Source organism: Panulirus ornatus, chromosome 66 (assembly GCF_036320965.1).
Source record: "Panulirus ornatus isolate Po-2019 chromosome 66, ASM3632096v1, whole genome shotgun sequence".
NCBI lineage: Eukaryota > Metazoa > Arthropoda > Malacostraca > Decapoda > Palinuridae > Panulirus > Panulirus ornatus.
The window spans coordinates 17,150,187-17,177,230 of NC_092289.1; the positions used below are offsets into that span (position 1 = coordinate 17,150,187).

General features: G+C 40.4%; 1 protein-coding gene across 1 annotated transcript in view; it reads left to right on the forward strand.

Annotated features, from left to right (window-relative positions):
* LOC139746688 (uncharacterized) overlaps positions 1-27,044 on the forward strand; it is a 682,159-nt gene that overhangs the window by 515,134 nt on the left and 139,981 nt on the right. The window contains 2 exon segments of the mRNA XM_071658129.1: positions 9,582-9,887; positions 12,530-13,028. Of these exon segments, the coding sequence (XP_071514230.1) occupies positions 9,582-9,887; positions 12,530-13,028 (805 nt within the window).

The following is a 27,044-nucleotide window of genomic DNA, read 5'->3' on the forward strand; positions in this document are numbered from 1 at the left end:
TGAATATTTCCAATTAAGTTGAATATTTTATCAATTAAGTTGAATATTTCCAATTAAGTTGAATATTTTATCAATTAAGTTGAATATTTCCAAATAAGTTGAATATTTATCCAATTAAGTTGAATATTTCCAATTAAGTTGAATATATTTCCAATTAAGTTGAATATTTCCAGTTAAGTTGAATATTTCCAATTAAGTTGAATATTTTATCAATTAAGTTGAATATTTCCAATTAAGTTGAATATTTCCAATTAAGTTGAATATTTCCAATTAAGTTGAATATTTTTCCAATTAAGTTGACTATTTCCTGTTGTTGTTGTTAAGTGAATCATTAAATATGGTTACTTGGAATCATGGATAAGGAATGTCTAGACTGTGCCAGTTCGTGGTATGAATATCGCTTGCAGGAAATATTGTAGCACAGAACTCATGTGAATATTGCTTGCAGGGAATATTGTAGCACAGAACTCGTGTGAATATCGCTTGCAGGGAATATTGTAGCACAGAACTCGTGTCAATATTGCTTGCAGGGAATATTGTAGCACAGAACTCGTGTGAATATTGCTTGCGGGAAATATTGTAGCACAGAACTCGTATGAATATTGCTTGCGGGAAATATTGTAGCACAGAACTCGTGTGAATATCGCTTGCAGGGAAATATTGTAGCCCAGAGCTCGCGTCAATATTGCTTGCAGGGAATATTGTAGCTCAGAACTCGTGTGAATATCGCTTGCAGGGAAATATTGTAGCACAGAACTCGTGTGAATATCGCTTGCAGGGAAATATTGTAGCACAGAACTCGTGTCAATATCGCTTGCAGGGAAATATTGTAGCACAGAACTCGTGTCAATATCGCTTGCAGGGAAGTATTGTAGCACAGAACTCGTGTGAATATTGCTTGCAGGGAATATTGTAGCACAGAACTCGTGTGAATATCGCTTGCAGGGAATATTGTAGCACAGAACTCGTGTAAATATTGCTTGCAGGAAATATTGTAGCACAGAACTCGTGTCAATATTGCTTGCAGGGAATATTGTAGCACAGAACTCGTGTCAATATCGCTTGCAGGGAAATATTGTAGCACAGAACTCGTGTCAATATTGCTTGCAGGGAATATTGTAGCACAGAACTCGTGTCAATATTGCTTGCAGGGAAATATTGTAGCCCAGAACTCGTGCTATGAATATTGCTTGCAGGGAAATATTGTAGCACAGAACTCGTGTGAATATCGCTTGCAGGGAAGTATTGTAGCACAGAACTCGTGTGAATATCGCTTGCAGGGAAATATTGTAGCACAGAACTCGTGTGAATATCGCTTGCAGGGAAATATTGTAGCACAGAACTCGTGTGAATATCGCTTGCAGGGAAATATTGTAGCACAGAACTCGTGTCAATATTGCTTGCAGGGAATATTGTCATGCCTTTGCTTGTAGCACAGAACTCGTGTGTCATAGTCTGTGTCACTCTTTGTCTGCGGTAACTTTCCTTCCTTGGGTTTAAGAAGGTTTAAGTGTTGTCTTAAGGGACTAACGTAATCACCATTTCATTGACCGGGTTTAACGTTATCAGTAATTGATTGATTAACGTGTACCGGGTTTTTAACGTTATCAGTAATTGATTGATTAACGTGTACCGGGTTTTTAACGTTATCAGTAATTGATTGATTAACGTGTACCGGGTTTTTAACGTTATCAGTAATTGATTGATTAACGTGTACCGGGTTTTTAACGTTATCAGTAATTGATTGATTAACGTGTACCGGGTTTTTAACGTTATCAGTAATTGATTGATTAACGTGTACCGGGTTTTTAACGTTATCAGTAATTGATTGATTAACGTGTACCGGGTTTTTAACGTTATCAGTAATTGATTGATTAACGTGTACCGGGTTTTTAACGTTATCTGTAATTGATTGATTAACGTGTACCGGGTTTTTAACGTTATCAGTAATTGATTGATTAACGTGTACCGGGTTTTTAACGTTATCAGTAATTGATTAACGTGTACCGGGATTTTAACGTTATCAGTAATTGATTGATTAACGTGTACCGGGTTTTTAACGTTATCAGTAATTGATTGATTAACGTGTACCGGGTTTTTAACGTTATCAGTAATTGATTGATTAACGTGTACCGGGTTTTTAACGTTATCTGTAATTGATTGATTAACGTGTACCGGGTTTTTAACGTTATCAGTAATTGATTGATTAACGTGTACCGGGTTTTTAACGTTATCAGTAATTGATTAACGTGTACCGGGATTTTAACGTTATCAGTAATTGATTGATTAACGTGTACCGGGTTTTTAACGTTATCAGTAATTGATTGATTAACGTGTACCGGGTTTTTAACGTTATCAGTAATTGATTAACGTGTACCGGGATTTTAACGTTATCAGTAATTGATTGATTAACGTGTACCGGGTTTTTAACGTTATCAGTAATTGATTGATTAACGTGTACCGGGTTTAACGTTATCAGTAATTGATTGATTACCGTGTACCGGGTTTAACATTATCAGTCATTGATTGATTAACGTGTACCGGGATTAACGCTATCAGTAATTGATTGATTAACGTGTACCGGGTTTTTAACGTTATCAGTAATTGATTGATTAACGTGTACCGGGTTTTTAACGTTATCAGTAATTGATTGATTAACGTGTACCGGGATTAACGTTATCATTAATTGATTGATTAACGTGTACCGGGTTTTTAAGGTTATCTGTAATTGATTAACGTGTACCGGGATTTTAAGGTTATCTGTAATTGATTGATTAACGTGTACCGGGATTTTAACGTTATCTGTAATTGATTGATTAACGTGTACCGGGTTTTTAAAGTTATCTGTAATTGATTGATTAACGTGTACCGGGTTTTTAACGTTATCTGTAATTGATTGATTAACGTGTACCGGGATTAACGTTAATTGATTGATTAACGTGTACGGGGATTAACGCTATCATTCATTGATTGATTAACGTGTACGGAAGACCTTGTACACGCCTGCCAAAATTGTGTGTCACACTAAGATGTATCGTTACCTTAAAACCCCCTTTCTTCCTCCTCCTCCTCCCCTTCCTCATCCCGCACAGTAACAGCAATAAGGTAACGGCCCTTTGGTTACCACTTCTTGTGTTACTGCTATGGGGGGGCCTTTGGTTACCACTTGTTATGTTACTGCTATGGGGGGGAAGGGGGATATATTCCTCTCCCCTCCAGATGTATGTTACAACCACCATAAATAACACGAGACTGTTACATGGAACATTAAGAAATATGTAACATCATCCCAGACGTGCCATGATGAAGGTGTATTCCAACGTCCATCATCATCATCATCTATGTCTTTCATTGCTTATTTTTTCTCTGAACACGTACCAAGGGACGATATTTTTTTTATTTTTTTTATATATATATTAGGTATAAGGTAAATTGTCCCTGAGGCTGGGTGAGGCCTCGAAATTAATAAGCCAAGTGAGGAGTTTTTTAAAAAAAAATTTTCCTGGAACATCGGAAGGTGGGAGAGGCAGGCTCTGTGTAGCCTATGTCTCTGACTGCAAATTTAGGCTCATCGGTGAAGGGTGGTTTACGGAGCTAGAGTGACGGGCTGTTAAACCTCCAAGAGGTAGTTTATTAAACCTTAATGCTAACCCGAGGGAGGAGGGTGAATTGCAGAATGAGTCTCAGTCGCTCTACAGCAGCTCGAGTCACGTTCCTTCTTAATATACCTGATTTTATATATATATATATATATATATATATATATATATATATATATATATATATATATATATATATATATATATATATATAGGTTAGAGTACAGTAGAACCTAATTTAGTTACGTTTTTTTCTTCATAAATCTAGTATGAAAATGAGTGATTACTTGATTCGAACCCCTTTCGTCTTTCCTTCGTCGTTTTGCTCACCAGTTAAAAGTTGATTTAGGTAGGTTAGGTTAGGTTAGAGTGCTTCTCTAGCCCAGTACATAACCCAATCTAGAATGCTAATCTAGGTCTGTAAATAACCTAATTTAGAATACTAATCTAGCCCAGTTAATAACCTAATTTAGAATACTAATCTAACCCAGTTAACAACCTAACTTAGAATACTAATCTAACCCAGGTAATAACCTAATTTAGAATACTAAATTAGCCCAGTAAATAACCTAATCTAATCTAGCTTAGTAAATAACTTAATCTAGAGTACTAGTCTAATATAGTAGGTTATAGAACAACATGATTAAGGTCAGCAAAACGTTGAGGTGGTGCGGTGGCGAAAGGTGGAACTATAAGGCCATCCTAGTCCATCGTATATGTTTACTCTATGTTAGTGGACGCAAAAAAAGTAAAGGAAGGTTGCAGCGTTGTTTTAAACTTTCTTGTATTTTTTTGTAATGTATTTGTGGGTTGTCTTTGGCGAGCAACTATGGAGGAACGCAGTAGATACAGAGGGGTTTTGCCCTCGTGTGGGCGATTGGTTGACTCTGGACTTCCTTGCCAAGGAACGTATAATCCTTGTGATCTCATGACTCGTTGCCAGCAGGTTGCCTAGCGCCTTCCCTATAGAATTCCAGTCATTCTGAACCCGTTATTGGTGAATACCTAGTGACTGTCATATTATATATAGATCGCGTGTGTCAGGAGGAGTGTGAGTGAGATAGAGGTGCGAAAGGTTGCGTGTGTGTGTAACGTGAGGGAGGGAGGCGTGGGCGGCGGCGGTGTGGTGTGGTAGTGGGTTGGTCGAGCTTGCCAGGTCGGACGAGGACCTGACGTCACACAGCCTACACCCCACACACACACACACACACACACACACACACACACACACACACACACACACCTCCCACACACACACACCACACACACACGCACACACACACACACATCCCACACACACACACCCTACACACACACACATCCCACACACACACACACACCTCCCACACACACACACCACACACACACGCACACACACACACACATCCCACACACACACACCCTACACACACACACACACACACACACACACACACACACACACACACACACACACACACACACACACACACACACCCTACACACACACACATCCCACACACACACACCCTACACACACACACATCCCACACACACACACACACCACACACACACACACACCACACACACACACACCACACACACACACACCACACACACACACACCACACACACACACACACACACACACCCTACACACACACACATCCCACACACACACACCCTACACACACACACATCCCACACACACACACACACCCTACACACACACACATCCCACACACACACACACACACCACACACACATCTGTCTGCCGGAGGGTGTGTGGGTGTTCGTGTGTCCTGGTCTGTCACTACGATAATAATGTCCTTTGAATTACTGGTAATGCCTCTGCCATCGGGTATTATTCTCTTCAATATTACTCCAGAGCGCTGATATGAGTATTGAAATACCACAAGAGAACTGAGACGCTATTTTGGAACTTGGTTAGGGAGTCGCATCGTACGTATATCCCAAGAAAGATAAAACTCATCCACTGTACCTTATCATTTCCCTCGCTTGACGTCTGTGATTCCCACCTTATCTTATCAGCTCGGGAGATTTTATCTTCTTTTCCCTCCCTCCCTCCCTCCGCCGACTTTCCCTAGCCAGTTGGTGTATGTAGGGTATAATTCGTTTGAGCTGAGCGTAAGCAAGAGACATGGTAGCATTCCTCCCCTCCTCACTGTGCCTCCTCACGTGGGTAGTGCTCACAGCTGGGCTAGGCTTCTTACTACTTGTGTTCTTGGAGGGTAAGATGTTAACCAGCCACTTTGGACTCGATCTTTACCTTTTCTGATAAAAGAAAATAGATGTTTGGGAAGAGAAAAAAAAAAGGGGGATCTAGCTTAGCTCCTTGTGGTGTTGTAAGGAAAGGTAGAACTGTGAAGGAAACTTGGAACTGTGAAGGAAACTTTAATCTTTGCCAAAAGTGTGAGTAGTTGACCCAGTCGTGGTGATCCACAGTTTATGGCCTGAGGCATCCTCTTCTTCAAACTACCCAGCAGCGATGAAAAGGAACAATAATACTGTGTCGGCCTATCATAAGAACGTCAACACAGGATGTGTTTTGTCGTTAGCAGACTCCGTGATAGTGGGAGAGGCGGCAGAGTTCGCCAAGTGATATTGGATCCCATGACAAGGAAATGGAGCCAGATCCTATATCCCACGAGTATCAAAGATCGGAACCTGTATGTATGGGGTTGGCAAGGACTCCCCACATGGGGCCATGTAGGTGCAACTATCGAAACGCTTATCTCACCTTATCGACATCTTGTTCCGTTGCATAATGGGACTTAATTACCTCAGTAATAATCATTAGTCATCTGTGGCAAGTTACTTCTTGAGTCTTGAGGTCGACTTCTTGAATTATATGTTGGGAAAGCTTGGCAACCCTCGTCAATGTCTCGGGTAACAGAGCCATATTGAGCAACAGAAACACCAATGATGACTCATACGGTATCAAAAAAGACTTTTAGTTATTGATTTCTTTTTTAGGGAGAGAGAGAGAGAGAGAGAGAGAGAGAGAGAGAGAGAGAGAGAGAGAGAGAGAGAGAGATATGAGTCGGGGTGATTTAATGAAGTAATTAAAAGAAAAATTTACGTGCTTAAGGTTTTGCTATAAAGTAATTTAAACCATTAAACAGTGGTGGTATATGTGGTGCTCAACAGTATAGTCAGGTTGTTTTATGAGTTGTGATGGTACAATGTAAGTGTTGTTATGATTGTAACTATACATTGGTATGGTAGTAAGAAGAGTACGGTTGAGAGCAGAAGAGAGTGGGCTGAAATGGTTTGTACATAGAAGAGTAGTTTGAGTGAGGAGAGGTTGACCAAAGAGGATAAATGTGTCAGAAGTGGAGGGGGACGTGGAGAAAGGGGAGACCAAACTGTTGAGTTTATGAAAGGATGTAGTTTGATAAGGTTTCAGATGTTCGGGGCCTGAACATTCACAAGGGTGAAAGGCGTGGACAGGATAGAGTGAATTGGAGCGATGTGGTATACAGGGGGCAACGTACTGTCGGGTGTACTGAACAAACGCATATAAAGCAGCCGGGGGAAACCCAGGGAAGGTCTGTGGAGCATGGTTGTGGAAAAGGGGCTGTGGTTTCGGTGCATTACACATGACAAGAAGAGAATGAATGTTTTGTGTGTGTGTGTGTGTGTGTGTTCCTGGCGCTACCTCGTTGACGAGGGAAGCATCGAACAAGTATTTAAGAACTATCTTAGTATACCTAGTAGTGGTAACAGCAGCACCCAATTGATGAGTGCAATGGTCCTAGTTGTGACAAGTGTGACAAGATGGGGTGATGAGAGTCGTTACAGCAACACTGTACTCAGATTTGTATGGAGTCACTTGTGGTAAAAGTAGGAATGGCGTTGTTTGTAGCGGCGTTGGCGTTATTGAATTGTGTAACCAGATCTCTATGTTATGGTAGTCTTGGTAACAACACTGCTTAAGGTTGTACAACTTTTATTTTTAGTTTGATATGTGTTGTAAGTGGATGTGTTTGGTGTGTGTGTGTGTGTGTGTGTGTGTGTGTGTGATCTAGGTTGTATATAGAGGCCAACAACGCTGTATATATTGCATATATGTTGGGTATAAAGATTGCCTTCAATGTCTGTTCACTGCGAGTCTTGTGAACAACCAGACCAGAGACCTTCCCAACCAAAGACCATGGTGTACGGAACTTGGTATTTCATATATTTAAAGGTCACTCGGTGGTTGAGTCATGCGCTAATGGATGAATGGCTAATCTAGGATTTGATGGACGTGATCCTGTCATCCAATTATCTTATCAGAAAGGGCGACCCGAAATGTCAGAAGAGAGAGAGAGAGAGAGAGAGAGAGAGAGAGAGAGAGAGAGAGAGAGAGAGAGAGAGAGAGAGAGCCTCTTTTGTGTAAAGTCATCATCATCATCGAGAGAGAGAGAGAGAGAGAGAGAGAGAGCTCCTCTTTTGTGTAAAGTCATCATCCATGTAGCTTAGGAATTTAGGACATCTGCACAATGTTGTAGAACTCAAAAAAAATTTTTAAGCTGCATGATCATGGTATATCCAGATCCCTCATGGAGGTTAATACTATTATACCTGAAGAATGAGTATGACCTCTGGTCTATTGTATTTTTCCCTCCCTCATTCTTGTGGACCTGGTGGTTCTGTGTGTTCTAAAATAAAAAAAAGATGTGAGCTGCATGATCATGGTATATCCAGATCCCTCATGGAGGTTAATAATATTATACTTCAAGAATGGGTATGACCTCTGGTCTCTTGTATTTTTTCCCCCCTCATTCTTGTGGACCTGGTGGTTCTGTGTGTTCTAAAATAAAAATCTGTAGATTTCTCATACAAACTTACTGTATTTTCATTGTCATTCACATCATGTAAATTTTACTTTGGGGAAATAAGAAATTAAGGTTTCCTTATATGTCGACATCTGCGTTTAGAAATATGTATAAGGTTCTCTTCTGTTCTTCAGCACTGTTCATTGCTCTCCTGTACATGTTTAATTGTGTACCTTTTTTCACAGTATTTGTTCTTGTTAGGTATAGAGTTTGTACATGTTTGTATGTTATAAAGTGATTAGAGTATGTGCTAGTGTGTGTGTGTGTGTGTGTGTGTGTGTGTGTGTGTGTGTTGGGGGTTAAGGTGGGAGGGAGGTGTGAACAGTCATTCTTGTTACTGTATTTCATGATATTGTAGTTTCTTTTACTGTATATCATTGTAGGTTTCTAAGTTACTGTATGAGGGAGAATGATTTTGAATCCTGAACAGGAACATGGGGCAAGGTGTCTGCCATATGGTAGATCAGGCATATGTTTATAGCAGCATTAGTATCATTTATCTGTATATCATTTGAAATGACAATTTGGGTGTATTTAAGTAATTACAATTAGTATGTTAAGGATTAAGTTGCATTCTCATGAATAGAATCAAATGATTAATGTTAAAAAATATATATTCTTGCATCAGAATTTATATTTTATCTTACTGACAAGTTTGATCCCTTGCAAGCTTTTGCTATCTAGGATTTTCTACATACTTGTGATAAAGAATCTTTAATGTTGTTCTTGATGTTAGTTATAGTTATTATTTTTGTTTTAGAAGAGCAGCAATAATGGATAATGATTCTCTTGTTTTGCTCATGAAGAGGAAGACACATAGTTTTACATTGCGGATGATTTATCTGGTTTATGGATTTCTTTGATTATTATGATTATTTCTTGGTACTTCTGAGATTCCTGTAAGCTCTAAATTTTCAAATATCCATAATGATATAGATAAAATGGAAATGTGAAAGCATTCTGACTATCCTATATTGATTTAGCAAGACTTTAAGAGTAGATAGGTAACTATATAACCAATGTGTCCCTTTATTAGCATTTTGAAGTTTTTGAATACTGTTATAGAATAGTATTTGCAAAATGATAACAAAGTTATCCTAGACCATTGATACAAATGAAATAGAAATTGATTTCTAACTAGTATCATTCTGTTTTAGGTATCCTGAAACGTGATGGTTCTGGAGGATCCCGTGAGGCTCAGCGAGACAGTCCACGGTCTATCCTTAAACATTCTTCAACTGATTCTCGCCGTGCCTCTTTCTCCGAATCAGAACATCCTAAAGGAATCCTGAAACCAGAAAGCCCATTGCCACCTTCCATAGGTTCTCCTGAGCATGAGACTAAGCTGCTTAGGGGTGTTCTAAAGAAAGACTCAAGCTTAGAGGATTCTAGAGAAATCAAGTCAATATTAAAGCCAGAATCTGAGTGCTTAGAACCAGATCATTCCTCTGATTCATCTTCAGGTAGGAGATTTTTTTTATATTTCTAAACATAACTCAAGCATGCTGAATTTTTGACCAATTTAAGATTCAATCTTGTACATGAAAATGTTTTGTTTTTTGTTCAGGATGTTTCTCTGAAGATTTCATCTAATACTACCTCCACTGTAGTAATTTTTTGTATGTCTTTGACAAAGTGTAAACATGTATATTTAGAAGGGATGCATGATAAGAAAAATTATTCATATTGGCAATGACATTGTCTGATTGCGAATTTTTTTTTCTTTGAATCCCAGACTTATGAATGAGTTTCAGAGATTTGTGATTAGGCATGATGTGTCAGTCATGTAAATGAACCATACTTCAAAAGGAAATCCAGATTTCTGTTGATAAAAAGTTTCCAACTCACTATATAAACATTGCAACAGTGATTACGAAAGTTGCCACATGACATTAACCCCAGGACTTTAGAATGTTAAGTTATAGAATTTTAGTTTTGAGTTCACCTGATCTGTAGTATGAATTCAGTGCTAGATGATGTCTTTAAAGGAAGCATCTTTTTGGTTATCCCCAATTCTTACAGACAACTCTCTCTTTTAAGTTCATAATTACTACCTAGTTGTTTGCTTGCATATGGATACCTACATTGATATTTATAGTGAGAGAAGGCCTTTGAGAGGTTCAGGGAAGAGACATTTGTCCAACTGTTTCAGTCAGGGAAGGTTAAGCTAAGCTGAATATTTCAGTCATGCAGGGCTCTGCTTGATGTATGTAGCTCCAGATCATCAGTTTTCCATTGCTGTTGTTAACTAGCCTCTTGACTAGAAGTACAAGTTTTGAAAATAGCAACTCTTTATGTTAATCATCATTAATGAGTCAAAATTTCCATTCTTCAGAGTATCAGAATATGAATTCATTCTGATTCTCAGTGTTGTCCGATTGTTGTTGCTTTATATCATGCACTGAGGATTCTCTAGGAAAATGGATTATAATATATATATATTATCATGGGACCTTATGCAGGTTGCCTACGTAGATATTAGGCCAAGTGGCAGTGAAAAAGGTGTCAAGCATTGATAATACAAAATTTTGTATTTGTATTTTCAGTTTATTACAAAAAAGCTCAGATATCACATGAACCCCTGTGTGAAGGCATGAAGATTGAAGAATACTTGATGGTTGTTTAGTGATTGTGATGATATTTGAAGAACTAGACTATGCTCAGAGGGAGACTGCAGTCTCATTATTATCAAACTGCTCTAAAGAGCAATACAAGTTTTTCCATAGGTTTATTATGATGAGATCACATAGTTATAGTAATTCTTTCTTAACAAAAGTACCGTCACTCCTTAGAAAGATAGTTATCAATTTTAGATTTCAAGGCAGTCTCTCTCCTTCTTTTGATATTCTTGGTGACTTAGCATTTCCCAAGGGATATAAATTCTTTGCTGTGTAAGAGATATTGCTTGGTAGAGATCAGTTCAGTCAGTTGTCATTATGTTCTGTAAGTGATATTGTTTGGTAGAGATTGGTTCAGCCAGTTGTCATTACCACTTTTCACGTGGTATTTAGTGACCCAGCATGGGAAAAGTTTCTTAAGGCTCTTCTCATTTTTACTGTTTTCCCTGATTATTCTAATGTGAAAAAATTAAGCTTAGTGCATTTGAGTTTTCTTGCACTTAATTGAGTTTCAGAATGTTTCTGAGCCCCTTTGTTTAAGCTATTTTAGACACCATATCATATGGAAATTACTCCTTATACAGATAATGGCATCTACTTGTAAATAGACTGCTAACTAGTTTCCTGTCATTTAGGGACGGCTGTCAGCATTTGTAATTTTGTGTTTTTTGCTTTGTATTCCATCTCCATGACCATGTTTTGCACATCTCATTTGTGTTCTCGTGCAGATACATTTCTCATACTTGTTGCCATTTAGCTTTACCAGCCCTGTATACTGGACTAATTTTTAATTTTTTTAGGTATATACATACTGTTTAAGGAATCCCAATACCAATATCTGACTTTCTGCATGAAATTAAAAATTTTAAGAATGTTGAAAAAACAGTTTCATTAATACTCTTCATGGAATGACAAGTTTAACTAAGCTTGGAATCATTGATTTTAATGACTGGCTTAAGTAAGCATAATAAAGCATGCCTTGACAACTTTTCCTGTTGTTGGAATTGCACCTTTGTCTCAGGGTAGATAAGTTTCTTTTCTACTGCATTAGATACAGATCTCACTTATGTTTATGGCATCCTCAAGTTGTGTACCACTAAAGATATGCTTATTTTTGCTTTATCATTAATCATGAGGAAGAAATGATAAAAATCGTTAGGCTCTTGAAGTGTAGAAAAACTTGGAGTATGGGTGGAGTGTTGAGTGACACGGTGAAAACTTGGGGTGAAAGCGCTGTTCAGTGGGTCTACTCTTTCCAGCAAACTTTTCGTTCATACTACTAAAGATTTTTCTATACTTTTTCTCTTGTTCCTTCTGTATTGTGATTATCTTGCTAAAGATGTTAATGAATTGGAAGATAATTTTCTATGTCCTTGATCAATATGAAATTATTCAACTTAAGATTTTGAGCTTCTTTATGAAGTATGAATCATGTTTTCCTTCCAAGATGAGTTTGTAGGCATTTATGATTTTCGTTTCTGTTACAGATGATGTAACCCTCACCACAGCAAACACACCACAAGGACCAGAGTGTGATATAGCTGAATCCATCAGGGATATTGATCCCATTCGACACAAGGATGATCAACATAAGAGTGATACCCAGCACAAAGTTGACCCCTTTAAGACTGAACATCATCGGGCAGATCTTGCAGAAGCATTAAAACAGGTTGAACCAATCAAGGCCAAAGATGATCTTGCTGAAGCTCTGAGACAGATTGAACCCATCCATTCTAAGGAACGAAGCAGAGATCGGGAAGACAAGGGGAAAGAAGAAACTCAGACAGTTAGCGTTAGAGAATACTCGTCTTCCACTAAAGTTACATCCAATATGGCAACCATGGTTGCAGCATCATCAAATGTATCACAATCATCAGTAACTACTACAAATTCTTCATCTTCAACTTCAGAGAATGAGCATAAGGTGATCAAGAATGAAGCCATTATGAGACGGAGGACAGCCAATTCAAGACGTTATGATGAGAGGTAAGTTCCGCATTTCTTTGTTTTTTATTAGTAGTCTTAACAACAATGTCTCAGAAAGAATGGTAAGAGGCAAGGGTAGACATTTTTATTGATCCCATCAAAGCCATGTTTGGGAACGAAGTGGATGCACTCATTTTTCTTGCATTTGACAAATAACATAGAAAGCATTGTATATGTAAAAAACAAAGTTCATCCAGATCAAAAAATAACCAGCTGACAAACATTCAGAAAAACAGCAGTATGATACTTATACATGTATATGTATATATATATATATATATATATATATATATATATATATATATATATATATATATATATATATATATATATATATTAGCATCACTTTTATGTTTTTATGATTGTTTCCATTATTACTGAGAGATGGTACTTCTGAGATACATTAATGGTCTGTTACACTGCAACTGCTCATAGTTGTTGCATTAGTTGATATTGTTTTTAGTATCACTTGCTTTTTTAACGATGGTGCCAGTGGAGTTACTCTATTGCAGTAATCATTATGGCATGGGCAAAATAGATAGGCTCGAATCATGTGCCATTGAGGCTCTCATCAAGGCCATCTAATTAACGCTATATATTCATATACCCCAGCCTGAGCCAGGCACCCATTTTATCGGCCAGCCTCTTGGGGTGGATAGACAGTTGGGTTGACTGTGGACCGACTGCTGCTACCAGGATTCGAACCTATGCGCTTGACCCTGTGTGGCCCATGAATGTTTCTTTGTCAGGATTCCTAACTGCCACAGATGTCTTAGATGAAAGATAATTAAGAGGATAAGATTCATAAACTAGAGTCCCTAGGTGTTTGTAGACCTGTCTTATAAAAGTGAAAATGTTAAAGGAGAGAAAGATAAAAAGAGGAAGAAAATTTTACATCTGCTTGAGAAAGAAGGTATCATGGTGGTCAGTACACACAAGGTGGGTTTCCACGCAAAAACTATAGTTTAGGAAGGAGCAGCGAGTCATATGCTGTAGATCTAACCTGTTGTGAATAGGACATACACTGATATTTCACAAGAGCAATGGTTGAAATTAAATCTGTAGGACACAGAGAGTGCATCAGCTACATAGCAGACAAAAGGGGATGGATGAAATAGAGATGTTGGAATTTGATGAGGTGAAAGGCTTTTGATTACACTCTGGCAAAGAGAGAGAAATTGAGGAAGAGCCACCCCATATATGCAAGCGGTATCCCTGCTCGGGTGATTAAGACACTTTATGAAAATGATTGTGGCATATCTATCACATCCCACCTTTTGGGAAGGAGATTCTTGGGAGTTTTTATGTTGACAGTGTGAAGGATATGATTATGCCCAGCATATTTGTTCTTGCTTGATTTAATTTTAGTACTTTAGAACTTGAAATGGAACAAATGAAAGTTAGAAATAGATATAAGTTGCAGCTTACTCATTTCAAGATAATATCGGTACAAGTCAGAATTGGGAGTTGAGATATGTACACTGCAAGAAAAAGAATGCTTATGTTTGGCTTTCGCTTTTATATTTTTGTTTGGTATGTAGGGAGTGAATGGAAAGGCATGTCATATGTGATGCCCAGAATAGTTGGTGTTTTGTTTGAGTGGGAACGATTTTCCATTCAAGGTGACAGGAGAGTGAAGGTTGAATTTGTTCCTGTCTGGCTTTCATGATTCTGTATTCATGCCAAACCTCATGTTTTAGTCTAATCATCACCTGCTTGTGGGTACAATGTAAGTTGAAAGCCACCTTAGACAAGGTAGTGTCAGTGGAGATGAATATCATTAAAGAACTTCTCACTCCAAAGAAGTGTGTACTTCACTACTACTGATTGTAGCATGGCCTCAAAGCTGCAGGTACACCTGCAGGAAGGTAGGGCCCTATGATTTTAATGAGGCCCTTCTTCGTCTGTTCTTGGTGCTGCCTTGCTGATATGGGGAATGTCAATCAAGAATAATAGAAGTTATAGATATTTTCATCCATATTTATTTCACCAACCCTGTTTAGGTAGCATCAGAAAGATTTGAATAACAACCTCATTTGCACATATTCACTGTCTGGATGTCATATATGATGTCCTGAAACCAGATTCTTTATGTGACATTAACTTTTAAAGACTAAGTCTTTGATGTACTTTGGTCACCTCATATTCTTTTTGTTTAGAATGAACTGTATGCCATTGATTGTACCCATGAACATAAGAGAATGAAAAACTCATACTTTTTTTTGTGTTATTTTTTTTTTTTTTTTTTTTTTTTTTTTTTTTTTATACTTTGTCGCTGTCTCCCGCGTTTGCGAGGTAGCGCAAGGAAACAGACGAAAGAAATGGCCCAACCCCCCCCCCCCATACACATGTACATACACACGTCCACACACGCAAATATACATACCTACACAGCTTTCCATGGTTTACCCCAGACGCTTCACATGCCTTGCTTCAATCCACTGACAGCACGTCAACCCCTGTATACCACATGACTCCAATTCACTCTATTTCTTGCCCTCCTTTCACCCTCCTGCATGTTCAGGCCCCGATCACACAAAATCTTTTTCACTCCATCTTTCCACCTCCAATTTGGTCTCCCTCTTCTCCTCGTTCCCTCCACCTCCGACACATATATCCTCTTGGTCAATCTCTCCTCACTCATTCTCTCCATGTGCCCAAACCATTTCAAAACACCCTCTTCTGCTCTCTCAACCACGCTCTTTTTATTTCCACACATCTCTCTTACCCTTACGTTACTTACTCGATCAAACCACCTCACACCACACATTGTCCTCAAACATCTCATTTCCAGCACATCCATCCTCCTGCGCACATCTCTATCCATAGCCCACGCCTCGCAACCATACGACATTGTTGGAACCACTATTCCCTCAAACATACCCATTTTTGCTTTCCGAGATAATGTTCTCGACTTCCACACATTTTTCAAGGCTCCCAAAATTTTCGCCCCCTCCCCCACCCTATGATCCACTTCCGCTTCCATGGTTCCATCCGCTGACAGATCCACTCCCAGATATCTAAAACACTTCACTTCCTCCAGTTTTTCTCCATTCAAACTCACCTCCCAATTGACTTGACCCTCACCCCTACTGTACCTAATAACCTTGCTCTTATTCACATTTACTCTCAACTTTCTTCTTCCACACACTTTACCAAACTCAGTCACCAGCTTCTGCAGTTTCTCACATGAATCAGCCACCAGCGCTGTATCATCAGCGAACAACAACTGACTCACTTCCCAAGCTCTCTCATCCCCAACAGACTTCATACTTGCCCCTCTTTCCAGGACTCTTGCATTTACCTCCCTTACAACCCCATCCATAAACAAATTAAACAACCATGGAGACATCACACACCCCTGCCGCAAACCTACATTCACTGAGAACCAATCACTTTCCTCTCTTCCTACACGTACACATGCCTTACATCCTCGATAAAAACTTTTCACTGCTTCTAACAACTTGCCTCCCACACCATATATTCTTAATACCTTCCACAGAGCATCTCTATCAACTCTATCATATGCCTTCTCCAGATCCATAAATGCTACATACAAATCCATTTGCTTTTCTAAGTATTTCTCACATACATTCTTCAAAGCAAACACCTGATCCACACATCCTCTACCACTTCTGAAACCGCACTGCTGTTATATATTACGTAATTGCAGAGGACAACTTCATAATGTATATAAATATTTTGCGATGATTCATCAGCAAGTTTGTGCTTTCTTCTGTAAAATGAGTTAGCCTTTCCTGAATTTCTCATGGAGCCAGATCCTATAGCATCAACAGCTCCTGAGTGTAGAAATAGAATGTGGCCAGTATGTAAGCGAACAACAACTGACTCACTTCTCAGGCCCTGTCATCCACAACAGACTGCATACTTGCTCCTCTCTCCAAAACTCTTGCATTCACCTCCCTAACCACCCCATCCATAAACAAATTAAACAACCATGGAGACATCGTGCACCTGTGCCACAAATCGACATTTGCTGGGAACCAATCACTTTCCTCTCTTCCTACTCGTACACATGCCTTACATCAATGGTAGAACCTTTTCACTGATTCTATCAACTTACCTCCCACACCATATACTCTTAATACCTTCCACAAAGCATCTCTGTCAACCTATCATATGCCTTCTCCAGATTCATAAATGCTACATACAATTCCATCTATTTTTCAAAGTATTTCTCACATATATTATTCAAAGCAGACACCTGTTCCACACATCCTCTATCATTTCTGAAACCACACTGCTCTTCCCCAGTTTGATGCTCTGTACATGCCTTTGTCCTCTCAATCAATACCCTTCCATATGATTTCCCAGGAATATTCAACAAACTTATGCATCTGTAATTTGAACACTCACCTTTATCTCCTTTGCCTTTGTACAGTGGCACTATGCATGCATTCTGCCAATCCTCAGGCACTTCACCAAGATCCGTACATACATTGAATATCCTTACCAACCATTCACCAACACAGTCACCCCCTTTTTTAATAAATTCCACTTCAGTGCCATCCAAACCTGCTGCCTTGCCGGCTTTCATCTTCTGCACAGCTTCACTACCTCTTCTCTGTTTACCAAACCATTGCTTTGGTCATGGAGAATAGTTCTCTTCATAAAAGGGCTTTCAAAATTGATAGGTTAAGAAACAAGAGGTTATGGAGAAATAGTTCTCTTCATAAAAGGGCTGTCAAGATTGATAGGTTAAGAGACAAGAGATTATGGATAAAGAAAAAACCAGGCTTTCAAAAATTGCAGGTTTCAACTCTTAGGAGTGACATGAGACGTTAAAGAGTTCCAAAGCATAGATAGTGGTGAAAGGATAGAAATTCATCTCAACACTTACATGCTTGAACAGTATTATTAATATCACTGCTAATAAATGTCCTGTGCAAGTGACTGTAACCAAGTACAAAGAATTGTAATTTATTCTGCCAGCAGTTGTGAGGTTATCCCACCATCTTGCTGGGAGCCAGTTAACTGAGATATTTCAGATGATGTATCATCAAAACCTGCCTCCATGTAGCTACTCTTACTCTTGATGACATCTTTCAATATAAATCTTATGTAGCAGAGATTTATTATTGCTATAGATGTTTTGGATATTGTAGTTACTTTGATACCTTTATCTTTGTTTGAATTAACTGCTATAATTAATTGGTGTTATGGATATGAAAAAAATACCCATTACTGAAAATATGTTGCATTGGTTTGTCAAGAATTCATGTCAGTGATTGTTACTCAGGCATTTCTCAGGACTTACTTATGCAGGCTTCACAATAGATATATCGTTACTCAGATATAGAAACACATGTTATGTTGCTTTTGAAGTACCATTACTCTGCTGATGGCTTTACCTTGTGGAGGTGAACAGCAAAACCTCTTTTACGCTCTTTTTACTGTTGTTCATACAGTATACAGGTACCTTGTGGAGGTGAACAGCAAAACCTCTTCTCTGCTTCTTTTACTGTTGTTCATATAGTGTACAGGATGTATTTTGTATTTTTCATATCATATAAACATTTTTTTTTTTCCCAAAAGAAGGGACAGAGAAGGGAGCCAGGTGAGAATATTCCCTCAAAGGCCCAGTCCTCTGTTCTTAACGCTACCTCACTAATGCGGGAAATGGTGAATAGTTTGAAAGAAAGAAAAAGATGAGCATGTTTAGTTAGCAGTATAATCAATTTGTAAGAAAGGTTTCATTTACTTTGTTTCCTTAACTTTAGAAAGTGTGTATTTGTTACAAGTGATGTGGAGCATTTGCCACGATAAGTTCATGGGGTTGGACTTTGAATGGTTTGTTTTTTCATAATCATGAAACTTTGTGGGTTCCATTTGTAGGGCAAGAGGAGCTAACAGCATATTTTATGTAACTTTTACAATAGGACTTAACTAAAGCCACTTCAAAAGTCTCAACTCCACCCAGATTTGACTGTTTTGCTGTCATCGCTTTGATCATCTTGATAGTATTCAGTGACCTATTATAAAGCTTCTACTGGTAATGTGTTATTAAGCTTGGTTTGTGGGTTGATTTTACCCAAGTTGATAATGGCCATCCTTACCCCATGTGGCTCTTTCCCAGTCTTTACTGAGTCCTGAATATCAGGACAATAATAGAGTTCACTTTTTAGCAGCAGCCACATTAAGAATTTTGTCCATATTTTGGCAAACTTGCTGCCATCACCTTGATCATATGATCAGCAGGAATTGTTGTAATTACATATTAGTTAATTATGCATTTGCCTGTACAGGATAGGGAAGGAATTCTACACTCATGGGATCTCATCTCTTTTTATTAGGCTTGGCCAGCTGTTATTTGGATGATTAATTCGTTGTAAGCTAATCACGGGTATATTATTAGACCATCTCCCCTCCTTTTCTGTGCCAGTATTAGCCTCCTCATCCACTCCCATTCATCGAGCCTTTTAATAATAAGGCTGTTGATCTCATACGGCACACTGCCAACCTTTCCTAAGCCAGTACCAACTTGGCCTTGCCTTTAACCTACTTTACAAAGCCTCACCCAACCCAGACCTACTTTTTCCAACTTCCTGCGAATTACCTACATCCTCATTCTGTTCCCACCCACCCACCTCGCTCCCTTATACAGTATCTTAATATAGCAGCTGTGATATATAGTGTGTGTATATTTTTTTGAGGTGTGAGATTAGTGGCGTTGACGACATTTCTGGGATAGTTAGTCACACATTCGTTTATATAACCACATCCTGCTTGGTGCCTAGGAGTAACTTCTACTTAGTACTATTGATGAGTAATATTGAAAGACAGTTCTCTTTCATTGGGGATTTTTTCCTTTTAAGGCATACAAATGGTGCAATTAGCTGCTAACGGAAAATAATAGTTTGAAGTACTTGGGAATTGCACTCATATTTACAAACGAAGGGATTCACTTTAGGTGGAAAGTTCACAGTTTTGGAGTGTGGTGCATCACAGGTGTTCCGGCCGGACACCTGTTATCACAGGTGTTGGAGAGTTGCCAGATTTGACGCACGACCAATGGATTGATAGAACAAAAAAAAAAGATCAATGAATTAGGAAAGGTTTTTGGCCTAAGTTGTCATCGGTAGATACATGTAGATATATCTATATATGTATATATAGATATTTACTTTTTTGGGGGAGGATGGAGAGGGGAGGGAGTCTTTCTGTTAATGATAATTGACAACATCTGAATCCGGGCTTTAAGAGAAGGTGATAGCACCATCCTGTGTGGGTGTAGAAAGGTGCCAAGCGCTGCTCGACGCTACGGTAGATACTCACGATTGGGGCAAAGCCGAAAGTGACTCTTAACGGAGTCGAAGCATGAAGCCGTCGTGGTCTACTGCACAAGTGTACCATTTCGAGGGGCCAAGTGCAGGCAGCCTAGTGCCGATGGTCATTCCCGTTGGGGGGGTTTTGAAGCTCGTGCCGTATTACCCTTGTACCCGCCTTCGCGTTCCCCCGTTAAATACCTTCGTCTTACCGGCACTTTACGTTCCTTCGCGTTCCCGTTAAATACCTTCGTTTTACCTGGCACTTTAACCCTGCCGTAAATTTGTGTCTTTTTTACATTATTTGTTTTTTTTACGCTTCCACTACCGCATACATATACATATATCTATCTCGTTAAGCCTTTGTTACCTACCTTGCATACCACGAAAGAGTGTGGCGTCGGCCGCCCCCAGAATCCAATATCGTTGTCTCCATCGTGGTCTTTCGTGAATTCCTTTCGCTGTACCGTCACCTGCACGGTACGTTATTCGCTGTACCGTCACCTGCACGGTACATTATTCGCTGTACCGTCGCCTGCACGGTACGTTATTCGCTGTACCGCCGCCAACAACATCAGAATGGTAAGAACCACAACTTTGAGAGTTATGTAACTGTAAGACAAGGGGACTAGTTCATAAATTACTTTTTAAAGACTTGGGGTTATCGCTGCCCGCTAAGAATAGGTGTGGATTTCGTAAGTGAATGGTGGACGAAGAGTACCTTAAAATTCATTGGGCTTTCCTGTAAACATTGACAGTATTTGAAATTTAGGACTTAATTAAACCTTTCTCCTTAGCAGGCGACTCAAACAGGTGACTTACATAGGTGATCCAGGTTCGTTAGTGTATAATTTCTAGTGCCTGTAATTGATTATGGTTGTAAATGCTTTGTGATTATTATTATATTACGTTCGCAGGTGATGCCATTATGAAGTTCGACCTGAATTGTACTTTGGAAAGTGTTGTAAATTGGTTTTAAACTGGTATTTTGTCTTATGAGGATGTAGGTGAGATCAAAGCAAGAGCATTGTGCATTGAGTTAATGGAGGAAGAAAGAGAACATGTAGATTTGTGGAGGGTTATTCCCTTTTGGGCATAATGGATGGACGCTTGGGAAGCAATGGTTAGGCTAAAGTCTGACGCAAAGCTAGGTGAGGCCCTTATCCCCTGGCGTAGTCTGTCAGCTAGGCCAGGCCCTTATCCCCTGGCGTAGTCCGTCAGCTAGGCCAGGCCCTTATCCCCTGGCGTAGTCCGTCAGCTAGGCCAGGCCCTTATTCCCTGGCGTAGTCCGTCAGCTAGGTGAGGCCCTTATTCCCTGGCGTAGTCCGTCAGCTAGGTGAGGCCCTTATCCCCTGGCGTAGTCCGTCAGCTAGGCCAGACCCTTATTCCCTAGCGTAGTCCGTCAGCTGGGCTAGGCCCTTATGCCCTGGCGTAGTCCGTCAGCTAGGCCAGGCCCTTATCCCCTAGCGTAGTAACGCCGTTCTCAAGGGTCGTAGTAGTACTCTAGTGCTCAAGGGGGATAGGTGATTGGTAGTTAAGAGATGATGGAGTCTTCTGTTTATGGTGGTTATGCAACATGATCCTAGATATACCTTTTTGGTGTGATGTATATATATCATACAAACCTCCAACAGCCAGGATCGAACCCGGGCGCCTGTGCAAGAGGCGGGAGCGCGTTCATAACGCTACCTTGCTAACGCTGGAAATGGCGAATAGTACGAAAAAAGAAAAGAAATATATATATATATATATATATATATATATATATATATATATATATATATATATATATATATAATGGTAAGGATGATGGAGCATCTCCTCGTGTAAGAAATACAACAGTATGATCGCCATTTATCAACATATTTCCCAAAAGATCTCTTCACTTTGCTTCCTTCCTTCGTGTGAGGAGATGAACCACAGGGCCTCCTGACGCTGGACGAAGAGCCGGTCGTGGCCTCAACATGGTTACCGAGGCTGGTGCGTATATAACTGAATTATACGGTATAGATCGAGGCTGGTGCGTATATAACTGAATTACACGGGATAGATCGAGGCTGGTGCGTATATAACTGAATTATACGGGATAGATCGAGGCTGGTGCGTATATAACTGAATTATACGGGATAGATCGAGGCTGGTGCGTATATAACTGAATTATACAGGATAGATCGAGGCTGGTGCGTATATAACTGAATTATACGGGATAGATCGAGGCTGGTGCGTATATAACTGAATTATACGGGATAGATCGAGGCTGGTGCGTATATAACTGAATTATACGGGATAGATCGAGGCTGGTGCGTATATAACTGAATTATACAGGATAGATCGAGGCTGGTGCGTATATAACTGAATTATACGGGATAGGTCGAGGCTGGTGCGTATATAACTGAATTATGCAGAATAGATCGAGGCTGGTGCGTATATAACTGAATTATACAGGATAGATCGAGGCTGGTGCGTATATAACTGAATTATGCAGAATAGATCGAGGCTGATGCGTATATAACTGAATTATACGGGATAGATCGAGGCTGGTGCGTATATTACTGAATTATACGGGATAGATCGAGGCTGGTGCGTATATAACTGAATTATACGGGATAGATCGAGGCTGGTGCGTATATAACTGAATTATACGGGATAGATCGAGGCTGGTGCGTATATAACTGAATTACACGGGATAGATCGAGGCTGATGCGTATATAACTGAATTATACGGTATAGATCGAGAGCTGGTGCGTATATAACTGAATTATACGGGATAGATCGAGGCTGGTGCGTATATAACTGAATTATACGGGATAGATCGAGGCTGGTGCGTATATAACTGAATTATACGGGATAGATCGAGGCTGGTGCGTATATAACTGAATTATACGGCATAGATCGAGGCTGGTGCGTATATAACTGAATTATACGGGATAGATCGAGGCTGGTGTGTATATAACTGAATTATACGGCATAGATCGAGGCTGGTGTGTATATAACTGAATTATACGGGATAGATCGAGAGCTGGTGCGTATATAACTGAATTATTATATATATAGATGCTTGAATGTGCGCCTCGTACAGTGGGTCGTTACGCCTGTTTAGATTGTTAGGAGGAAATAGTGTCATACGAGAGCGAACCAGCTGTTGTGGTGCCGACATATGACTAACCCCCACCTCTCTCTCTCTCTCTCTCTCTCTCTCTCTCTCTCTCTCTCTCTCTCTCTCTCTCTCTCTCTCTCTCTCTCTCTCTCTCTCTCTCCCACCCAGTCGCTTAATATGTGTTGATGTGTTAGCGAGGTCGGTTTGCTTGCATTTACCGCTTGTGTTACTTACCCCGACCTCACTCCATGAGCCGCTAAGAGGCAGCTGGATTTATATTCGTTAAAGCCAGAATATCGTGGAGACAAAGAAAAAGAAGAAGAAAAATATCGCTAGATTTAAAGCGATCTGTGTTGGTGTTTAGCGATTTACGTGAACAGCTGGATTTATATTCGTTAAAGCCAGAATATCGTGGATACAAAGAAAAAGAATTTAAAAATATCGCTAGATTTAAAGCGATCTGTGTTGGTGTTTAGCGATTTACGTACACAGCTAGATTTATATTCGTTAAAGCCAGAGTGTCGTGGATACAAAGAAAAATAAAAGAAAAATCGCTAGATTCAGAGCGATCTGTGTTGGTGTTTAGCGATTTACGTACGTACACTTGGCGTCTCGGGCGATATAGATTTCCCAGCAGCAGCAACGAACAACCCATTTTTCCTTTTTTTGTTTTGATCGTATTGATAACCGTAGCGGTTTACATTGTGTGTGTGTGTGGGGGGGGGGGGGGGTAAGGAGGAAGGGTAGGGGGTGTTTTGGACCTTGCTTGTATCAGAGAGAAGAGAGAGAGAGAGAGAGAGAGAGAGAGAGAGAGAGAGAGAGAGAGAGAGAGAGAGGAAATGTATGGCTGAACCTCAGTCGTGATCAGAGGATGAGTGGGATGAAATGAAGGGGGGTTATTGGATCTCCTTTTCGTTCCCGATGATGCTCCTTTCAAAGCATTGGCGGTACGACCCTCGGGACTCTGAGGTACGACCCTCGGGCTCTGAGGTACGACCCTCGGGCGCTGCGGTACGACCCTCGGGCGCTGCGGTACGACCCTTGGGTCCTCGAATGGGGTCTCGTCACGCCATCGCGCACACGCCCTAGGGTCGTCGTTGCGTCGATGCACAAGGAGGGTCGTGCCGACGCGCTCGCGTCGTACCGGGCGTGCTCAAGGGTCGTGCTCTTAAGAGTCGTACCGTGTTGGGCTCAGGGTTCGTACCCTTAGTTTCAAGGGCCGTACCGTTGTGTTCAAGGACTTAAAAAAAAGCCCTTCTTTTTTCTCGTGTGTGTGTGTCTGTGTGTGTGTGTGTGTGTGTGTGTGACGTGGGTGTGTGTGTGTGTGTGTGTGTGTGTACTCGCATCTTGGAAGGTGGCACACACACACACACAATTACCTTTCGGTTATGATATTGTAAGAAATACGAATACATGAATATGAATTAGCGTTGGGTTGGCAGTTGTGAAGCGCGTCCATCTCACTTGACAGTATAAAGATGTGGCTTGTGTATTGTTCCAACCTGGTGGCGTGTGTGTGTGTGTGTGTGTGTGTGTGTGTGTGTGTGTGTGTGCATGTGTATATATATATATGGCTCAGCTGGGAGTTGAGGGGGGTTTGGTACCATCTCTTGTCCTTGACTGACGCAAGGATTTTGCATATAATGTTATCAGGTCGACCGCAGTCCCAGACCACCGCCTCGGAGAGACGTCTCTGGCTTTTGTTTCCTATGTTAATGAAGTACAGAGCGAGAGAGTGAGAGAGACAGAGAGAGAGAGAAAAAAAAAATGTGATGTGTGTATTATGTCGAAATGCCTTCTGTTTTTTATGTGGGGGAGGGAGTTGGGGGCTTGGTTGGGCTGGGGTGGTGTGGGGTAGTAATACCACTAGGTACCATCACCTGTTGGGAAAGGCAGAGTGAGGTGTGGTTTCAAGGTTTCCTCTGAGTTGTGTCCCAATAGCCAAGAGGGAGTGAAGGAGGGAGGGTGGGTTGAGGGACAGCCGTGGCGGAGAAGGCCTGCGGTGTCAGACGATGGTGGAGATGACTTGAGGTCTCTGTGTTGATGTTAGACGATGGTGGAGATGACTTGAGGTCTTTGTGTTGATGTTAGACGATGGTGGAGATGACTTGAGGTCTTTCTTTTGAAGTTAGACGACTTGAGGACTTCGTTTTGAAGTTTGACGATGGTGGAGGTGACTTGAGGACTTCGTTTTGAAGTTAGACAGTGGAGATGACTTGAGGACTTTCTTTTGAAGTTTGACGATGGTGGAGATGACTTGAGGACTTTCTTTTGAAGTTAGACGATGGTGGAGATGACTTGAGGTCTTTGTTTTGAAGTTAGACGATGGTGGAGATGACTTGAGGTCTTTGTTTTGAAGTTAGACGATGGTGGAGATGACTTGATGACTTCGTTTTGAAGTTTGACGATGATGGAGATGACTTGAAGTCTTCGTTTTGAAGTTTGACGATGGTGGAGATGACTTGAAGTCTTTGTTTTGAAGTTTGACGATGGTGGAGATGACTTGAGGACTTCGTTTTGATGTTAGACGATGGTGGAGATGATAGAGGGAGGACTTTTGTTTCGAAGTCACTCGATGATGGGTCTCGCTAATACCTGTGTTTCAAGCCTGAACTCTTGTTTTGGGGGGAAGTAGCTGAGATGCATTCTTGCTAGCTGAGGTGTGTGTGTGTGTGTGTGTGTGTGTGTGGGGCGTGTGTGTGTGTGGGTAGAGTTCACGTGATCCTGGGGAAGCTTGGAGGCTGCGAATGATTTTGAGTGACCGATTAGGTAGAAGGTTAGGTACGCTGCGTTGTGAGGTACACGATCGGTTTAGGGGTGTGAGGGGGAGGATTGTAGAGGATAAGTGTTGGTGGTGATGGTGTTGGTGGTGTTGGTGATGGTGGTGGTGTTGGTGGTGGTGGTGTTGGTGGTGGTGGTGGTGGCCGGAAACATGTCTGTGTCTTGAGATTAGATGATGGTTGGTAGACGCTGGGTACGTCGTACGTGGTGTTGGCCAAAGAAAATACCTCTTTATTTTCTCTCTCTCTCTGTCTCGTAATCTTCGAGAATTTTTGTTCTCGTGTTCTATTTTCTACCTTTTACTCGTGTATTTCGTGTTCCATTTTTCTACCTTTTACTCGTGTATTTCGTGTTCCATTTTCTACCTTTTACTCGTGTGTTTCGTGTTCTATTTTTCTACCTTTTACTCGTGTATTTCGTGTTCCATTTTTCTACCTTTTACTCGTGTATTTCGTGTTCCATTTTTCTACCTTTTACTCGTGTATTTCGTGTTCCATTTTTCTACCTTTTACTCGTGTCTTTCGTGTTCCATTTTCTTTCTACCTTTTAATCGTGTATTTCAGGGGTGACTTGTTTTTTGTGTGCCGGTAGATACCACGTTAATGATTATTAAGAAGATTTAGAAGTGGGAAATGTGGACACACGCACCTTTCGTGACTGTGCTGGGTCATCCATCTCTACAAGTCGTACTGTTTGATACGCACGCATCCGAGATGTTTGGGGTGAAGAGGAAAGGGAATTTGTGGGTCGTATTCCCCCCCAATCAACACTTATTACCGTCTCCAATCACCCACACCACACACACACACCCCTTTAGCATGATCGTTTGGTGTGTGTGTGTGTGTGTGTGTG